The sequence below is a fragment of the Lissotriton vulgaris genome, chromosome 2_1 (assembly GCF_964263255.1).
Source record: "Lissotriton vulgaris chromosome 2_1, aLisVul1.2, whole genome shotgun sequence".
NCBI lineage: Eukaryota > Metazoa > Chordata > Amphibia > Caudata > Salamandridae > Lissotriton > Lissotriton vulgaris.
Genome location: NC_141687.1, coordinates 1,953,843,731 through 1,953,860,933, shown reverse-complemented (window position 1 = coordinate 1,953,860,933; position 17,203 = coordinate 1,953,843,731). Strand labels below are relative to the sequence as shown.

Sequence of the window (17,203 nt, the reverse complement as noted above, 5' to 3'; positions counted from 1 at the left end):
GGAGTGTAGGTGTCTTTTAAGGGTTCAAGAGAATGCAATTCGAGATTACACTCCTAGAGTGCACTGCTGGGGATATGGATACATGAGGCTTAATCCAAATATGATCTATTATTCTATAATACTGCTGTGATGGAGGCAAAACAAGGTATTGTTAAACTATGGGACAGTAGCAAAACTGTTTGTACTTGTACAATGTACTGGGTTTTCCTCTGAACTGTACACATTCTTAAAGACTTCTGATAATTCACTTCTTAAGTCACCTCTTTTGATTTTTCTCCTTTGATGTTCTTGCATTTCAGTTCTTTATTAAAACCTTTAAAATCATCTTGTCTTTATTTTCTATTATGCCCCTTTCTGAGGTTGACTATTGCTTGCTTTAACCACAAATTTGTTATACATCTTAGAACGTCTTATATTTTAAATGATCGATACATGTATTAGACTTATGAACTGACATCAGGTAGTGTAAACCCAGCTTGAGAGCAACAAAGCACTGCTTATTGATCAGGGAAAGGGAAACTATTCATAATTTTATATATCATGTATAGTTCTACATAATTTTATTACACAGTTGTAATGAATATTAGATGGATATATTTGATAGGATTTCATAATTTTGTGATACTCCGCAACGGCATCAAGAGACAGCTTGAGGTGAACACACATTATTTATAAAATCAATAGAGACTACTGGTTGGACACATTGATGTGGGATTTAGTGTAAGGGACAGACACTGTTTCAGATTGCGAAAAGGATAATGCAAGCCTAAAAACAGGTAACGCGTCAAGGTGGCAGATCAAAAACATTTTCAAGAACTGAAGCTTGTGCATAAGTTATTTCATTCAGGAACCTACATAAAAAGGGAGTTGAAACAATGTTTTAGTTAGTTTAGCTTTGGTAGCACAGAGGCATCTTGCCTCTAAGTTTGATTCCTTTTACGAGTGTCAGTGCCAGGTTATAGGAACAAAGGTTTTACATCTCATTAACTTTAATTTTTGGTCAATCAATGTTTCTTAAGGAAAAATCGTGTATTTTGTGGATATAATAGAAATTGTGCCCGAGTATGGGTGTTTTATTTATCTCTAGGAATCTGAATAGGTTGGAGTTTGACATTCTTAGGGGGAAGAGCCGCTTGTAGCAGGAGCGGCATGGCTCCCTTCAAAATGTGAAGAATTTGTGGCTTAGTCCACAAATATGGAGGTTGGTGGCTACATTGGTAAAATACAATAACATATAGCAAGGTAGAATAGACCAATACATTTTCTGAACTTACTGAACAAAAGATTTAACAAAAAAAAACAAGATAAAAGACACATTTTGGGCACTACTAAACTGAACAAGTAGGGGCTTAAAAGGGAATTAAAAAGGAACACTGTAAAGTAGGGCTTGACAAATTCACTTTACCTTCTTGTAATTCCAGATCTGAGGCACTAGTTGTATACTCTATGTTTACATTGCTTTCTGCGGATACTCTCTTTTTTGACAATTTTGTTGCCTTTTTCTGTTTAAATTCCTGTACGTCCCAGTCCAGGTCCCAAAGCCAGGGATCTTCCTTAAACCTGAAATAATAAATATGGAAATTGTTTCAATTTAAAAAAAAGTTAAATGACGGGAAGCAAAACAAATCTAACTCTCATGTATTTGTCTTGGAGGCATTTGTGTTAATGCCATTGGCATATTACAGTTATGTTCAATACACACGTTTCTGCCCAGTGTATGCAATCCTGCCCGGATTCTTAATAGGAGCAGTAGTAATTTGGCAATTTCTGAAAGTAAGGTACACCGAACAAGTCGACTGCTATGCAGACATGTTTAATAATTGGCAAATTGGTTTAGGAGAAAGGTTTGCTATTATGGGTCACTGTGAAGTTCTTGAGACTTCAAACGTGATCTTTTTTGCATTTCTCCTTTTTCTTACCAACTCTAAACCTTCTATGAGGTGCTACATAACACTACCTCGAAAAATGGAAAGGAGAGTGTCTGAAGTTAAACAATGTTTCCATTTACTGTAGGGTTTCTACCAAAGATGGGATATTTACTTTAGTATTTTTAAGAGACAACATATTTAACTTAGATGAGCAAATGGCTAGCATTTCTGTTGCCCAAAGCTGCCATGTTGTTTTTGAGAAAAAAGGAAAGCATCTCCACTCCTGCACCAACATCATCTTTTCAAACAACGGACTTCAGCAAGAGCAAAAATCGACACGTTACCAAAAATAGATATATTTATTTTCACAGCAATTCCTCTATAGCTAGTTTGTTGTGTCATAAATACAACTTTAGTTGCTAACCTCTGCCACAGGTGTCTGGAAAGGATATGTCAGCCGTGCACTACATATTCGTTTCCTGTGCACCACCCCAGTTCCCATAGCTGTAAGATGTTGGAACGGAAAGTCATGGGTTGAGTCAGTAAGGAGGCAATTCTTTATTAAACAGAACCAAACTATGTTAATGATAAAGGCTAATTTTCTGTATTCGTACTTAAAATGTCCAACGATGTCCAGACTGGGTGGGATAGATTATATAGAGAGCAAAATGAGAGGAAAGACAACATTGCTCAGAGACAGATTCAACAGGGTGTGCGCTGTTGTGTCTTGTATGAGGCCTCTTGTGGTCCTCAGCAGACTTCTTACAAGTATTACATCATCTGGTAGGTGTGGCTGGGTGTGGTTAATGAGGTCTGTGACGAAGTGTATTCAGTTACCAGTTGCATTTTTAAGAATAAAGGCGTGCAAACCAGAGCTGTGTGCGTGGCCTGCTCCCTGGCTGGGAAAGACGCTAAAAATGGCAACGAGATAGGGGATACCTGCCCCAAAGAGCACAAGACTGCTCTCCCTGACACTTTGCTGTGTTCCAGCAAACTGTTTGTGAGTGCCACATGCGCCTCAAGAAGCGGCCTACAGTTGCTGTACGTGGAGCCAAAGTGCAACTACAGCTTTTGAGAGCCCCTCGAAGAAGGTGAAGGCCCTACAGAGGAGCACAGTCAGTAAGCCAGCAAAAAGATCTACCGGTAAGGCTGAACAGCACAACACAGAGCCAGCACCAATACAAAGTAGAAATGCTAAAGACACTGACAACCAGATATTAAGAAGCATTAAAGTCGGAGACGGCCAGGTGCAGGAAAGAGCTAAAGGAAAAGACAACCAGGCACAGAGAAATATTAAATACAGAAACAGCCAGGTACAGAAAGTACAACTGTCCTCACCTGAGCAAATGAGAAAAGCACCACCCGACCTCCTATTGAAACTTGGCCGGTGTGCTCAAAGTAGCACGCAGCATCGACAACGGCCCAAGCATAAGCACTGGGCCTGTGCTTACAAAGCCATTAGTCCTCACTGAAGTGGCCACAGAGGTGGCTGGGGGCACTCAACACAACTTAAAAGATCTTGAACCTCTGAAGCTCTCCAATGGCTGTAGAAAAGAATGCAGCAGTGTTCCTGAAACCACCCCTCCTTTCGACACAACCAAAAAGCAGAATATTGGCCCCAGATGGACTGCATGGATCAAAGCGTTTGATTACTTCATAGATGATGTTGAACAAGCAGATGACAAAAAGATTATCAAACACTTAAAGAACATTGCAGGTGATGGAGTAAAAGAAGTGAGGATGAAGATACATCACAAGCTGATGAAGTATCAAGAAGACGTTAAAGGCCAAGTTCAATCTAATGCCGAACGCTGACTATGAAAGGTACACTTTCAATCAAGCAAGACAGCAACCTGGTGAGATGATGAGCACTTCAAGTCCAATGAATTCAATGATAAAGAAGCCATGCAGTCTCAGGGTTAAAGGTTAATTGGTCCAAGACGTGCTTATTCCCGTTGCGCCAAGGTACACCGCAACCAAATTACAGACCACAACTTAAGTGGGTACCCACCTGTTTGAAATATCTGGGTGTCTATATCTACCATACCATTCCTGTTGCACTTGCTGAGTTCCTGACTGTGCTTTGGAGCCGGTGGTCAGAGGAAGCGCCACACGGCCCCCTGGAAGCGCTCTGCAAAGCGCTACTCTTCGCCGGACCCGCTCTGCGGGTCCCGCTTCACAGCTGGACTTTGCCATCATCTCTTCAGGGCAGAAGGCTAACAGGGCTGCGAGCGTGTGCACTGCTGGACTCAATCTCCCAAGAGTCCCAGCAGTGTGAATCACCAATTACACCCGGTGACGCTCTCCCTGTAGGCCCCGCCCCCAGCTGAGTGGAGAAAAGGCACCGGACCTGCTCATTCTGTGGATACCTTTCCTGTTGCACTTGCTGAGTTCCTGACTGTGCTTTGGAGCCGGTGGTCAGAGGAAGCGCCACACGGCCCCCTGGAAGCGCTCTGCAAAGCGCTACTCTTCGTCGGACCCGCTCCGCGGGTCCCGCTTCACAGCTGGACTTTGCCATCATCTCTTCAGGGCAGAAGGCTAACAGGGCTGCGAGCGTGTGCACTGCTGGACTCAATCTCCCAAGAGTCCCAGCAGTGTGAATCACCAATTACACCCGGTGACGCTCTCCCTGTAGGCCCCGCCCCCAGCTGAGTGGAGAAAAGGCACCGGACCTGCTCATTCTGTGGATACCTTTCCTGTTGCACTTGCTGAGTTCCTGACTGTGCTTTGGAGCCGGTGGTCAGAGGAAGCGCCACACGGCCCCCTGGAAGCGCTCTGCAAAGCGCTACTCTTCGCCGGACCCGCTCCGCGGGTCCCGCTTCACAGCTGGACTTTGCCATCATCTCTTCAGGGTAGAAGGCTAACAGGGCTGCGAGCGTGTGCACTGCTGGACTCAATCTCCCAAGAGTCCCAGCAGTGTGAATCACCAATTACACCCGGTGACGCTCTCCCTGTAGGCCCCGCCCCCAGCTGAGTGGAGAAAAGGCACCGGACCTGCTCATTCTGTGGATACCTTTCCTGTTGCACTTGCTGAGTTCCTGACTGTGCTTTGGAGCCGGTGGTCAGAGGAAGCGCCACACGGCCCCCTGGAAGCGCTCTGCAAAGCGCTACTCTTCGCCGGACCCGCTCCGCGGGTCCCGCTTCACAGCTGGACTTTGCCATCATCTCTTCAGGGCAGAAGGCTAACAGGGCTGTGAGCGTGTGCACTGCTGGACTCAATCTCCCAAGAGTCCCAGCAGTGTGAATCACCAATTACACCCGGTGACGCTCTCCCTGTAGGCCCCGCCCCCAGCTGAGTGGAGAAAAGGCACCGGACCTGCTCATTCTGTGGATACCTTTCCTGTTGCACTTGCTGAGTTCCTGACTGTGCTTTGGAGCCGGTGGTCAGAGGAAGCGCCACACGGCCCCCTGGAAGCGCTCTGCAAAGCGCTACTCTTCGCCGGACCCGCTCCGCGGGTCCCGCTTCACAGCTGGACTTTGCCATCATCTCTTCAGGGCAGAAGGCTAACAGGGCTGCGAGCGTGTGCACTGCTGGACTCAATCTCCCAAGAGTCCCAGCAGTGTGAATCACCAATTACACCCGGTGACGCTCTCCCTGTAGGCCCCGCCCCCAGCTGAGTGGAGAAAAGGCACCGGACCTGCTCATTCTGTGGATACCTTTCCTGTTGCACTTGCTGAGTTCCTGACTGTGCTTTGGAGCCGGTGGTCAGAGGAAGCGCCACACGGCCCCCTGGAAGCGCTCTGCAAAGCGCTACTCTTCGCCGGACCCGCTCCGCGGGTCCCGCTTCACAGCTGGACTTTGCCATCATCTCTTCAGGGCAGAAGGCTAACAGGGCTGCGAGCGTGTGCACTGCTGGACTCAATCTCCCAAGAGTCCCAGCAGTGTGAATCACCAATTACACCCGGTGACGCTCTCCCTGTAGGCCCCTCCCCCATAACTTCGTGACGCATTTATAGAGTGTCAGCATACCGCAGCGCGGTAGCGCGCGGGTAGCGCCCGGGAGAAGTCCGGGACAAGGGCGGGCCCTCTGAGGCCATCAGAGGCACGAGAAGGCCAGGCTAGGCCAGCTCTCTTTCTCCTGGTAAATCATATCATACTCCTGTCTCATATTACTCGAAAGTTTGTAGCTTTAGTCGGTTTGTTGCAAGTTCTGTATTCAAACAACAGACCCTAGAAATATTTCCTGGTAGTGTAATCCCAGAATTCTTATAACTATCTCGGCCCCGTTGTTTCACTGTTCAACCGCGACATCGTTTGTCTGCGATGATGACAAAGAAACTTAGATCTGGGAAAATAATAGTAGGAAGATCAGGCTCCAAAACTAAATCGAATCCCCTCCGAAACAAACTTAGCCAAGCTACTAATATGAAAAGTACTTGTCAGCTCTTCAATTTCTGGGAAAAGGGTAAAAACAAAGCTACAGGGGTGGACAATAAAGCAAAGGACCCAACGGACTCTGAAGAGACCCCCTTAGATTCTGTCCCCAATAACCTGCGAGAGAGCCCGGAAATTAAAAAGGTAACTGTAGACATGAGTCCCGGGACAGCAAAGGTGTCACAATCTCCCCACAAGAGTGAGTTTTCTCCCCCCCTATTTTCAACTCTGAAAAACAACATTGACCTCGTTCCAGAGGTAGTCATAAAAACAAAAAAAGACATAGAGCATGATAACCTTAACATCATGACAATATCCCATGATGATGCCACTCAGCCAGCTAATAGTTCACCAACTAAAATGTTATTTCACAATGGGTTGTCCCCAATGATCTTAGATGAAGACCTATGTCAACGGTATTTAGAATCTGACCCTACAAAAGTTGAGATACCCCAGAACACCCCGATAATGTCAAATCATGCCGGTTTACATCTCTACAGTAGTACTCCATCTAAATCCTCACATTCACATTTTTCCGCTAGCCCTAACTTAAATTTGACTGGAATAAATACCTTCCAATGTAAGGGGCCTGATAAACCATTTTCCGATTCCCTCCACATTCTAGAACACTTACTGGCATCTATCTTACAATTATTGGAAAAATTCGTAGGGGGATCCGATTGTGTGCTCGATACAGTGACTCAAATCTTAAAAGTCCTGTTGAGGTCCCAAAGGGAGAAGGATGTGGACGGGAAGGCGCCCACTTCTCCTCTCTTGGCCTCAGATAAGATAGGTATAAAAGATCATTGTCCAGTAGCCAAAACCACCACAAAAAAAGCAAATGAAGAGGAAAAAATATGTGATTCCCAGCCCCCACCCCGCCTAAATGGTTCTTCATGTAACGATTTTGAAACAAATCCTTATGGGGAAACCCCGCTAAAAACTGGGAATGAATTGTTTCCAATCTTTAAGAAGCAGAAGGGAGATGGGGACATAGAGGAGGTAGCTACTCTGGGAGAAATTGACAATAGAGGGAAAATTGAGTCAATAAAAAAGAACGGAAAGAACAAGAGGAAACTGTTAAGACGGATAGAAAAAAATAGGCGGAGGAAAATTCTCTTTAGAAAACATCTAAACTCTCCCCTACCGAAAGCAACTCACCAGATACAGACGGCAGCGGGAAAAAATAAAAACTTTGACAATATGCCAGCCAAAGAAAATATTGATTCTCCGCCTAAGGCAATGTTAGCCCCCGTATCCACCCATACATCCCCCTCATCTGCAATAGCTAACATATTTACCTTCGGTCAGCAAGGCAATAATAATAGGGATATAAAAGCGGTACACAAATCGTCCCCCCCAGATCAGGTGCAAAATCCACCTACCCTAGCTGCTCTATCACTCAACCCCTTCGCATCTGTCTTCCAGGGAGCAACCTCCCTGGGTGTTCCCCCGCAAGGTGCTATTGAGGCAGATAAACTAATCTCCTTAGGGCATGAGCAAAATTTCTCTGCCCAAAAAATTTCATCACTCAATCCCTTTATAACTGCCCCCTCGGGAGCACCTATGAAGGGTACCCTGGGTAAAGAATCTAAGGAAGATAACATAGATACTGTATGGGTAGAATTCTTTCCCCTTTTTGAAGCGGATTACATCCTGAACAGATCTCTTTTGTTGAAATTCTTTCAAGAATCTGCTAATTTGAAACTTATCCAATCAGCCGACCTAGACATAGTTCTACAACTCAAATCTGAAGTGGGGACGGTTACAAGGGTGAAATTTCATTCCAAATTAGTAGCTAACCTAATTCTTCAACGGGCAGAAGACCTACAGAGCAGAGGAATAGACGTAATTCCTGTATTAATGCACACTAGACGGAATAATGTCTCTAAACCTTTAAACAAACAGAATCCCCCCTCCTCTCTGCTGCTAGCTGCAACAGGTAACTTAAACAAACTAGGGGAAATCAAAGAATTAAAGATAAGCAAGTCCAATGATTCTCGAGTAGTATCTTATGCTAAACCCTCTTTCTTAACTTATCAAACCACTATGGCAGAGGAAAATGATCAATGGAATTGGCTCCCTAAAGTTCTGGCTGAAAAATCTTCAAGCAAACCATCATCTAATCCGTACCTTTAGCATAGATCTATCCATTATATCTTGGAACAAAGCAGGTCTAACAAATAATCCGGAGAAAATACAATTCCTTTTGTCGCAAGAGGCCAATATAATATGCCTCCAGGAGACATGGTGTAGTGGTAATATCCAAATAGGGAAGGACTATTACGTATTGGAAGGCAGCGCCACTGCAAAAAAAAAGGCCACGCCAGTGGGGGCATAGCTTGTCTCCTATCTAACCGTATAAACTGGGACCATGATCATTACATGGACCCGAGTAAACTTTTTCAGGTAGTAACTCTATTTGGGTCAGGCACCCACTTAGCTGGAATTCGCCTGGCCCTGATAAATGCTTACATACCGCCTGAAGCAGGTTTTAATGCAATTTTAAACAAAATCTTCCTCCATATACAGAGTATTAAGGAGAAAGACCCAAGAACGGTTATCATCCTAACCGGGGACTTGAACTGTAAGATCTCTAATTTCAGTTTAAATTTATTCTGCGATAAAATAAGAGAAGAAACACTCCATATTCCTCAAGCAACGTTCCCCGAAAGTATATTAACAAACAAACGGGGTAAACTACTATTAAATGAGCTGGCAGAAACAGATGGGATAATCGCTAATGGGCGACTCCCTTCAGATTCCCCAGCAAATTTCACTCACAAATCGTATCAAGGGGAATCGATTCTCGATTATGTCATAATAGGGTCTCAATCATTTGAGTTATTAAAGGATATCGCTGTAATCGATACCATATTTAGCGATCATAGAATCCTATCCATCTCGATGAACGTAAACCCTCCCAAATGCAATCAATGGACTTTGAACAGTAACCAAATAAATTTTGGTAACAGTTCAGGAAGATGCTACTGGAACGCAAGGGCTCATCGAAACCTGGAGGATATGCTCGATATAGCTATTTCAGAGCTCCCCTCCTGGTATGGCTGCGAAATCGAGCTTTTTACCTTGTTTCTGAAGTCGGTAATAACAGGGGCACAAAAACAGAATAAGAAAAAGTCCATTAATACAATCCCCTGTCCCCTGAAACTGCTCAACATAGATCTGAATAAATTAATAAGGGCCCAATATTTAAATAGAACTGACGCCCTATCACGACAAATAACAACGCTAAGAAGGAAAAGGAGAAGACTCTTACTCTCACTACGCAAAGAAAAAGAGGACGCCATCTGGGTAAAAATAAGGGAAGCAGCAACCAACGGGGAAATGAGACAATTTTGGTCCCTTATAGGTGAGGGGTGCGGAACGAGAACTAGTCCGCTACCCATCCCTATTGAGGAACATATATGGAGGGACTTTGTCTCAAACCTCTATGCTAGTAATCATACTGCATCACCCCAAGCATGGCCAAAAAAACGAGTCCGCCGTTAGAGTCTTTTTCAGAAAAAGACATAGACCTTGCCATTGGGGAAATGAGACGCTCAGGGGCTATGGGCCCCGATGAAGTACCCATCAATGTGTTAAAGCAGAATAGGGCCAAATGGAGCAAGCTCTTATGTCCAATCTTCAATATCTGCTTATTAAGCGGAAAGGTCCTACCCTCCTGGAAGGGAAGCATCCTGGTCCCACTGTTCAAAAAGGGCGACCGTCTCCTCCCCCAGAACTATCGCCAGATTGCATTGTTGGATGCAATCGGCAAAGTTTTTACTAGATGCCTGCTTAAACGGATAAATGCATGGGTGGAGTCTTCAAATGTCCTTCCACTCGAACAGACAGGCTTTAGAAAAAACCATGGGACCATGGACAACTTAACCGCCCTCCAGGTAATAATTGACAAATACATAAGAGCAAGAAAAGGGAGAGTCTATGCGGCCTTCATAGATTTCTCCACGGCCTTTGATAAGGTCGACCGTCAGATACTGTGGAGAAAGCTACAAAACTTAGGAATGCCACACAGACTCTAATGTTTGGTCCAAGATCTGCATGACAACACATGGTGTAAAGTACTGTTGGGGGGAGAAAGGGGTCTCTCCCGGCTTATCCCATCGGTAAATGGCCTCAAACAGGGCTGCCTATTAGCTCCCCTCTTATTTTCCCTTTATGTTTGCGACCTTCCCTTCACTTTATTGATATGTGTAGGAATTGTACCACGCTTAGGCGAAAGACACATCTCCTGTCTAATGTATGCGGACGACATTTTAATTCTAGATCTCACCCCTAAAGGTCTTAATAGTCGTCTACATGCACTACACACTTTCTCCGAAGAGCACTTCCTGAAAATAAACATCTCCAAAAGTAAGATAATGTGCTTGGAAGGACGAAATAAATTAAAATTGGACCACATTAGTTGGGAATTGGGAGGTGAAAAATTAGAAAGAGTAAAAACGTATGTTTTCCTAGGTATGGTTGTCAATAGTAGTTTGGGTAACAAATCACATATAGAAAACAGCTCCCGAAAAGCAAAGTCTCAGGGTAACGGCCTAGGAGCATTGTATAAATCAACAGGCAAAAGGCACTTTGCTCATTTGCTGGAGGCTTTTCGGGCAAAAGTCCCCCCGACTTTGCTCTATGGAGTTGAATTAATTGACCTAGTGGAATGGGGCTTCTTGGACAGAGTTGAGGGCTCCCTTTTGAGAAACTTATCCTCGGTTAACAACAGTTGTAGTGCTGCAACCCTGCGTTTAGAACTCGGTCTAAGGAGCAGCTGGGCGCAGGGTCTTGCAGGAGTGATTCGCTGGGTCACTTGTTTGATTAAAGGTAAGCCAACTACCCTTAGATCTCTTATCACAAAAGAGTTGATGGGCCCACTAAACGAATACTCGACCCTCATAAAGAACTATAGGAGAGCCATCACTCTCTTGGATTTGGAGGAAACATCTCTCCTAGAGCTTTCCATGAATCAATTAAAATTGCAATTAAAACAAGCTACATGGAAGCTAAGTTATGAGAGGGATCGGAATCTAATAATACAAAAAAAGGGGGCCACACAAGTTGTCAATTCCTGTATAATTAGACAGATACAACCTTACCTGTCATGGAACATCCCCCATGGCCTACGCCGCTTCTGGCTACTCCTCAGGCAGGACTTGCTCCCCCTGAATAAGTTGTTGGCCAAATGGTATGGCATATCTAATGTATGCAATTACTGTAACCTTGCAATTCAAGATTCTAAACACGTCCTGCTAGTTTGTCCAGCATTACTGACTTACCGTCGCCTATGGATAAAACCGGCTTGTGCCTAGTTTGGTATTTCTTCCGCAACAGCCTTGTTGGACGCAATCCTCAGTCCCCCAAATGGAATTTTTTGTAACAAAATTTTTAATTTTTTTAAATGTTTCTTGGAACTTTATTAGTAGAACCCTACACTGTTTTTGTATAATTACTGTCTGCATGAGTTGTTATATACGTTTATTTTTATATTTTGTTTGTTATTGTATAATATGTGGATCTCCACGGAGTTCCAAAAACATATTTAATAAAATTGAATTGAATTGAATACCATACGGCAGCAGACATGTTGGAGGGTAATGTGGGCAGATGTATAAGGACACTGAGGGAAAACATGGAGTTCTGGGCCACACTACCGTTATCGCCGACCGGCCGCATTTCATTATTAAAAATGATCACCCTGCCGCGACTACTCTATTATTTTCGCACCCTGCCTGTGTGGGTGCCCAACTCTGTATTCCGTAGATTACGGTCGCAGCTCACTTCATTTATATGGAACTCAGGAAGGTGCAGAGTGGCACTGACGACGCTCATCCGCCCGAAAGATGAGGGCGGATTAGCAGTCCCAGACTTCGAGCTCTACTACCTCGCAGCTCAACTGCAGCTCTTCACACAAGAAGTGGCGAGAGTGTTCCGTGGCCCGTAACAAGGAAGGGATAGGGGAACACCACGTCATGTACTAGAATACACAACTCTGCAACAGAAGATTGCCCTGAAAGACCTAACTCTTGAGGAGCAGACGTTCCGTCTTTGCTGGAACCGCTCGCAGCGCCGAGCGGGAACGCAACACCCATATGCCCCAGAAATCCCGCTCGGGATGGTGACAGCGCTCCCCTATGGGGGAGATTGGTCACAGTTACAGCAGTGGGAGAATGCGGGGTTACAAGTAATTGGCGACCTATATGAGGAGGGAGCATTGATACCTTATCAAGATCTTCAGGAGCGATACGACCTTTCGCGAGGAGGTTATCTATTACATGCAGCAGTGACGAGGGCCATACAGGCACACTGGAAAGGGGGCTTGGCAGAACCGATTACCACCATGGATTGCCAATATACAATGATAGCGGCCGGGACCTATAAGGCAGTAACGTGATTATACTCCAGAATGTTACGGGAGAATCTACCGCCACTCGCGGTGCTAAAAGCAAAGTGGGAATTGGACCTCGGCAGGGACATTCCGGAAACCACCTGGGCCCAAATAGTGCGACGAGCACGCAAGAGTACGAGAAACACGAGATTCCAACAGATTCCCTTTTACATACTACATAGAGCCTACATGACACCGGGCAAAATGAAGAAATACTTTGGGGTGGCTGAAGCGGGTTGCCCACGATGCACCCTAGAGGGAGCAGAACTGGACCACATGTTATGGTCCTGCCCGGACCTACAGGACTATTGGGAGGCGGTTGGAAAGACGCTTAACGAGGTCACGGACAGAACTGTGAACTTTGATATGGCGACCTACATACTGCACTGGTTCCCACATACACCTAAGAACAAAACCACTAGTACATTTATAGATATGGGATTAATTCTTGCTAAGAGAGAAATCATGAGGGTATGGAAGGCGAAGGTGGGTCCGAAACACAGAAGATGGGTTCACGAGTTACTGAAATGGGCAGCTTGTGAAAGTACGATCCGATACCAGGCAGCCCGTAGAAAACCTGATATAAGAGCAATGGACACAGCGGCAGCGTGGGAAATGATGGTGCAGGCACTGAGGGATAGCACATCACAGGAGGACGAAGAGGCCCCGAATACAAATGATGACAGTCCTCGAGGCACTCCAGGTACACCACACAACTAAAAATGAGAATTAACTCCTGGAAACACCCATACAAGCAGTCAAACAGGAGCATTCCTATTGGATGGTGAGATCAAGGGGGGAGGGGGGATGGGAGGAAAGGGGGGATGTTTAGTTAAAGGTATTCCGCTAGGAAGCAAGGGAGGGGGGGGTAAACAGTTACAAAAGCAGGAGTACACATTTCCCTGACGAAAAGAACATAATTGCTGTGATACTAGTCATTTGGGATGCACCTCTGTTGAACGCCGCCCGACCTCCGGGATGTGGGCTAAATGGCTGTGTACGGAACAAAGTAGCAGAGAGAACGAACGAGAACTGCAAAAGCAATGATCAAGTTAAAATATCAGATGTACTGTAAACCTGCAATAAAAATTACTTTAAAAATAAAAAAATGGAGAAGCCATGCGTTTCAGAGTTATAGATGGTTGCCTATCTGATTCATACTGCTAGGAAAACTAATGGCTGTGAGAGTGGAGGAATAAGCTACTTATACGGAAGCTGGAACAACCCAAAATGAATCAGCATTGAGCATGAAAAGTAAGCACGAACACAAGGCATAAGCCCAGACAGTGATGCCTCTGAAGAAAAAGAAATTGTGTTTCCACTGTGGAGTTTCCTTTTCAAATGAAAGTAAATGTCCTGCTGTCAGACAGATATGCAAAGTCTACGGGAAAGAAAACCATTTCGTAATGGATTGCAAAACAAAAGAAAAATTATGTGTGCCACAGAGAGACGAGAAGATAGACACCAGAAAGTTCCGGAAGCACTCTAGCCACTCCCAGAAGGCCAAATGGCAGCATCGACTAAGGCGAGTGGAAATGAAACAAAGTCAATTGTTATCTAATTCATTTTCCAAAGGTTAGTTGACATCATCATCGAATAATGGTGAGGAAGATGGATGTGCAAAGGTGTTGTGTCCTATGACCCTGGTTCACACAGGTATCCAGGAAGAGTTTGAAGGCTTCTTTATCGTTTCCATGTAAATATGTACATCAGTCCACATTCCAGTTGCCAGCACTTATACCAGCCCCACCAGGAGCAGCCTCCCTGCTGCTCAGCCAATCTCCAACTGTCACCACTCATCCACGCAGGCACCCATGCATTCTATTCATCACATTTACACCAACATTCCGATAACATCTCTCACTCTGGCTGAGCAGCTAGGAGAAAGCTTGGGTAACATACATACACATTATGAGGCTATACCAGATGGGCATGTCAGTTACAGACAGACTTGCTCATGTAGGATTGGCTGCTTGCAAAGAAAACCATGAATCTAAAGAGAAGCAACAACGTTCATTTGGATATAGTCCTGAAATTATACTTAAAGTGAATGGTTGCCCTACAACTTTTATTATAGACAGTGGTGCATCGATAAACATCATGCGGGCAGTAAAGTACAAATAACTGTCTCCAATACCACACCTCACACCATTGAGAACAAAGGTGTACACCTGGGCAGCTTCTATCCCCTTGCAGAGTAAAAGATTCTTTGTGGTGACCATGCGGCACAAGAAAACGACAGAAAAGTGACAATTCATGTCCTACCAGGTACTTCATGGAGTGCATGCTTAAATTTCGATACTGCTGCTCACATGGGACTGATCTCTATTAACTACAACTTGAATGCCCATTCTTGAATAGTGCGTTAGTTCCCAACATTGTTTCATGAATTTGAGAAACTTAAGACAATGTAGGTGCAACTTCACATTAATGAAGACATTTGCCCTGTTGCACAGCAACACCGTTGAATTGCTTTTCATTTACAGGAAGCAGTTGAGAAAGAACTAGAAACACTGTTAAAGCATGACATCATCAAGAACTCTATTAGTCACCCATTGTGGGTTTCACCACTGTTGTGGTGCCAAAAAAGGACATTAGAGGTTCAGAACGCATTTGTGTTGATATGCGACAGGACAATAAAGCAATAAAAAGAGAAAGACATCCAGGTCCACACATTATAGACATGATCATGCAGCTGGAAAGCACCAAAGATTTCATCCTGTTGATTTGAACAAAGGCTACCCTCAACTTGAACTGGCAGAAAAATAGAAGTATATGACTATTTTTTCAATTTATGTTGGTTTGTTCAGATATAAGAGACTCAGTTTAGGTATGGCGTCAGCTACAGAAATCAAGATGTCATTCTTCAAATAATTCAGCCTGTCACACATGCTTTTAACCACAGTGATGATATGCTAGTGTTTGGGGCTATACAAAAGGAACATAAGTTGAACACATTCTTCCTAGAAAAGATTGCAACAATTAAAGCTAGTATTGTATGCTCTCCATCAGTTGAGATTCTGCCTGACTCCTTCAGGAATAGCTCTACTATGGATAGTTTCCCTACGATTGATGATGAATCGTTTATCTCCTTGCTGTCCAAAGTTAAATCTGGATCTCCTCGGGACTGCTGTCCCCCACACATAATGAGGGAAGTCTTCTCCATTATTTCTCAACCTGCTCTATCCCTATTAAACTCATCACTTACTCAAGGTTGCGTCCCGAAATCATTTAAGGACGCCACAGTGGTCTCTTTGATAAAAAAAGGTTGGCGCTGACATGTTAGAACCATCTAATTACCGCCCCATTTCCTTGCTTCCATATTTAGCTAAGGTCTTGGAGGCACATGTCGCTAAATCCATGTCCGCCTTTATTGAACAGTCTGGACACTTGGATTCCCATCAAGCCGGCTTCTGCCCAGGCCCTTCGACTGAGATGGTCATCTTGGCAGTTCGTGACGAGCTCCGCAGGAAGGCTGACATTGGAACCCCTCAGGCCTTGGTTCTTTTAGATCTATCAGCCGTGTTCGACACGGTGGACCATAAGATCTTGGTGGACCGTGTCGGACGGGCAGGCTTTCAGGGCAAGGCCTTGAGATAGATCACCTCCTTTCTGGAAGACCGTACACAGGCCGTCCGCCTAGCCAACTTTACAGCGTTGGGGCTGAACACCACATGTGGGGTTCTCCAGGGTTCTTCCTTGTCCCCACATCTGTTCAATCTCCATCTACTTCCCCTGATCAAAGCTTTAAAACAGAGGAAAGTAACAACATTTAACTACGCTGACGATCTGCAGCTTTCCTTCACCATAGATAATTCCATTGAATCCGTTACCAACTTTCAGGATACTATGGTGTTCATCCGCCATTGGATGGATTATAACCATCTAAAGCTGAACACCGGAAAGACGGAGGTACTGCTGATAGGAGATAGTCGTATTTCCTGGGGCCCTCATTACTGGCCGGCAGAATTAGGGTCCTTCCCCAAACCCTCCTCTTCCGTAAAAAGTCTGGGGGTAACTATTGATAGAGATCTGTCTCTAAACACCCAAGTGGGCACAGTGGTTTCTAAATGTTTCTTTCAACTGCGAAAGATCCAGAAGATAGATCACTTGCTCACCCAGGCAGCACTGATACAAGTTGTGATTGGCCTAGTCTTGTCCCATCTAGATTATGCAAATTCAATCTATCTAGGCCTTCCCTCTTATCAGATCAAGAGGCTCCAGCTTGTACAGACCCAGGCGGCACACCTGATTTACCAGCAGCCCAAGTGGCAATCGGCCAGACCTCTGATAAAAAAGCTACACTGGCTCCCACTGCTCCTACGGGTCACCTTCAAATCTGCTTGTCTCACATTTAAATCCCTAAATTGTTATAGTCCTATTTTAATGAATAACTTGATCTTGAGATATATTCCAATCCGTCATCTCCGTTCCAAACACCAAAACTTGTTGGTGAGCGCAAAGTTCAAGCGGAAGCGGCATGGCGGGTGTCGCTTCGGATATCTGGCGCCCCAACTCTGGAACTCACTCCCATGGGAGATCCGTTCCTGTCCCGATCTGCTT

The 17,203-nt window shown here is 44.8% G+C and overlaps 1 protein-coding gene across 3 annotated transcripts in view; it reads right to left on the bottom strand.

The window, feature by feature from the left end:
• The window catches only part of POLG (DNA polymerase gamma, catalytic subunit), a 796,646-nt gene that overhangs the window by 453,203 nt on the left and 326,240 nt on the right, over positions 1–17,203 (bottom strand). For all 3 annotated transcript variants that reach the window (XM_086958137.1, XM_086958139.1, XM_086958138.1), the window contains exon 8: positions 1,406–1,560. In XM_086958137.1, coding sequence (XP_086814263.1) covers positions 1,406–1,560 — 155 coding nt within the window. The remainder of the gene's footprint in view (positions 1–1,405; positions 1,561–17,203) is intronic.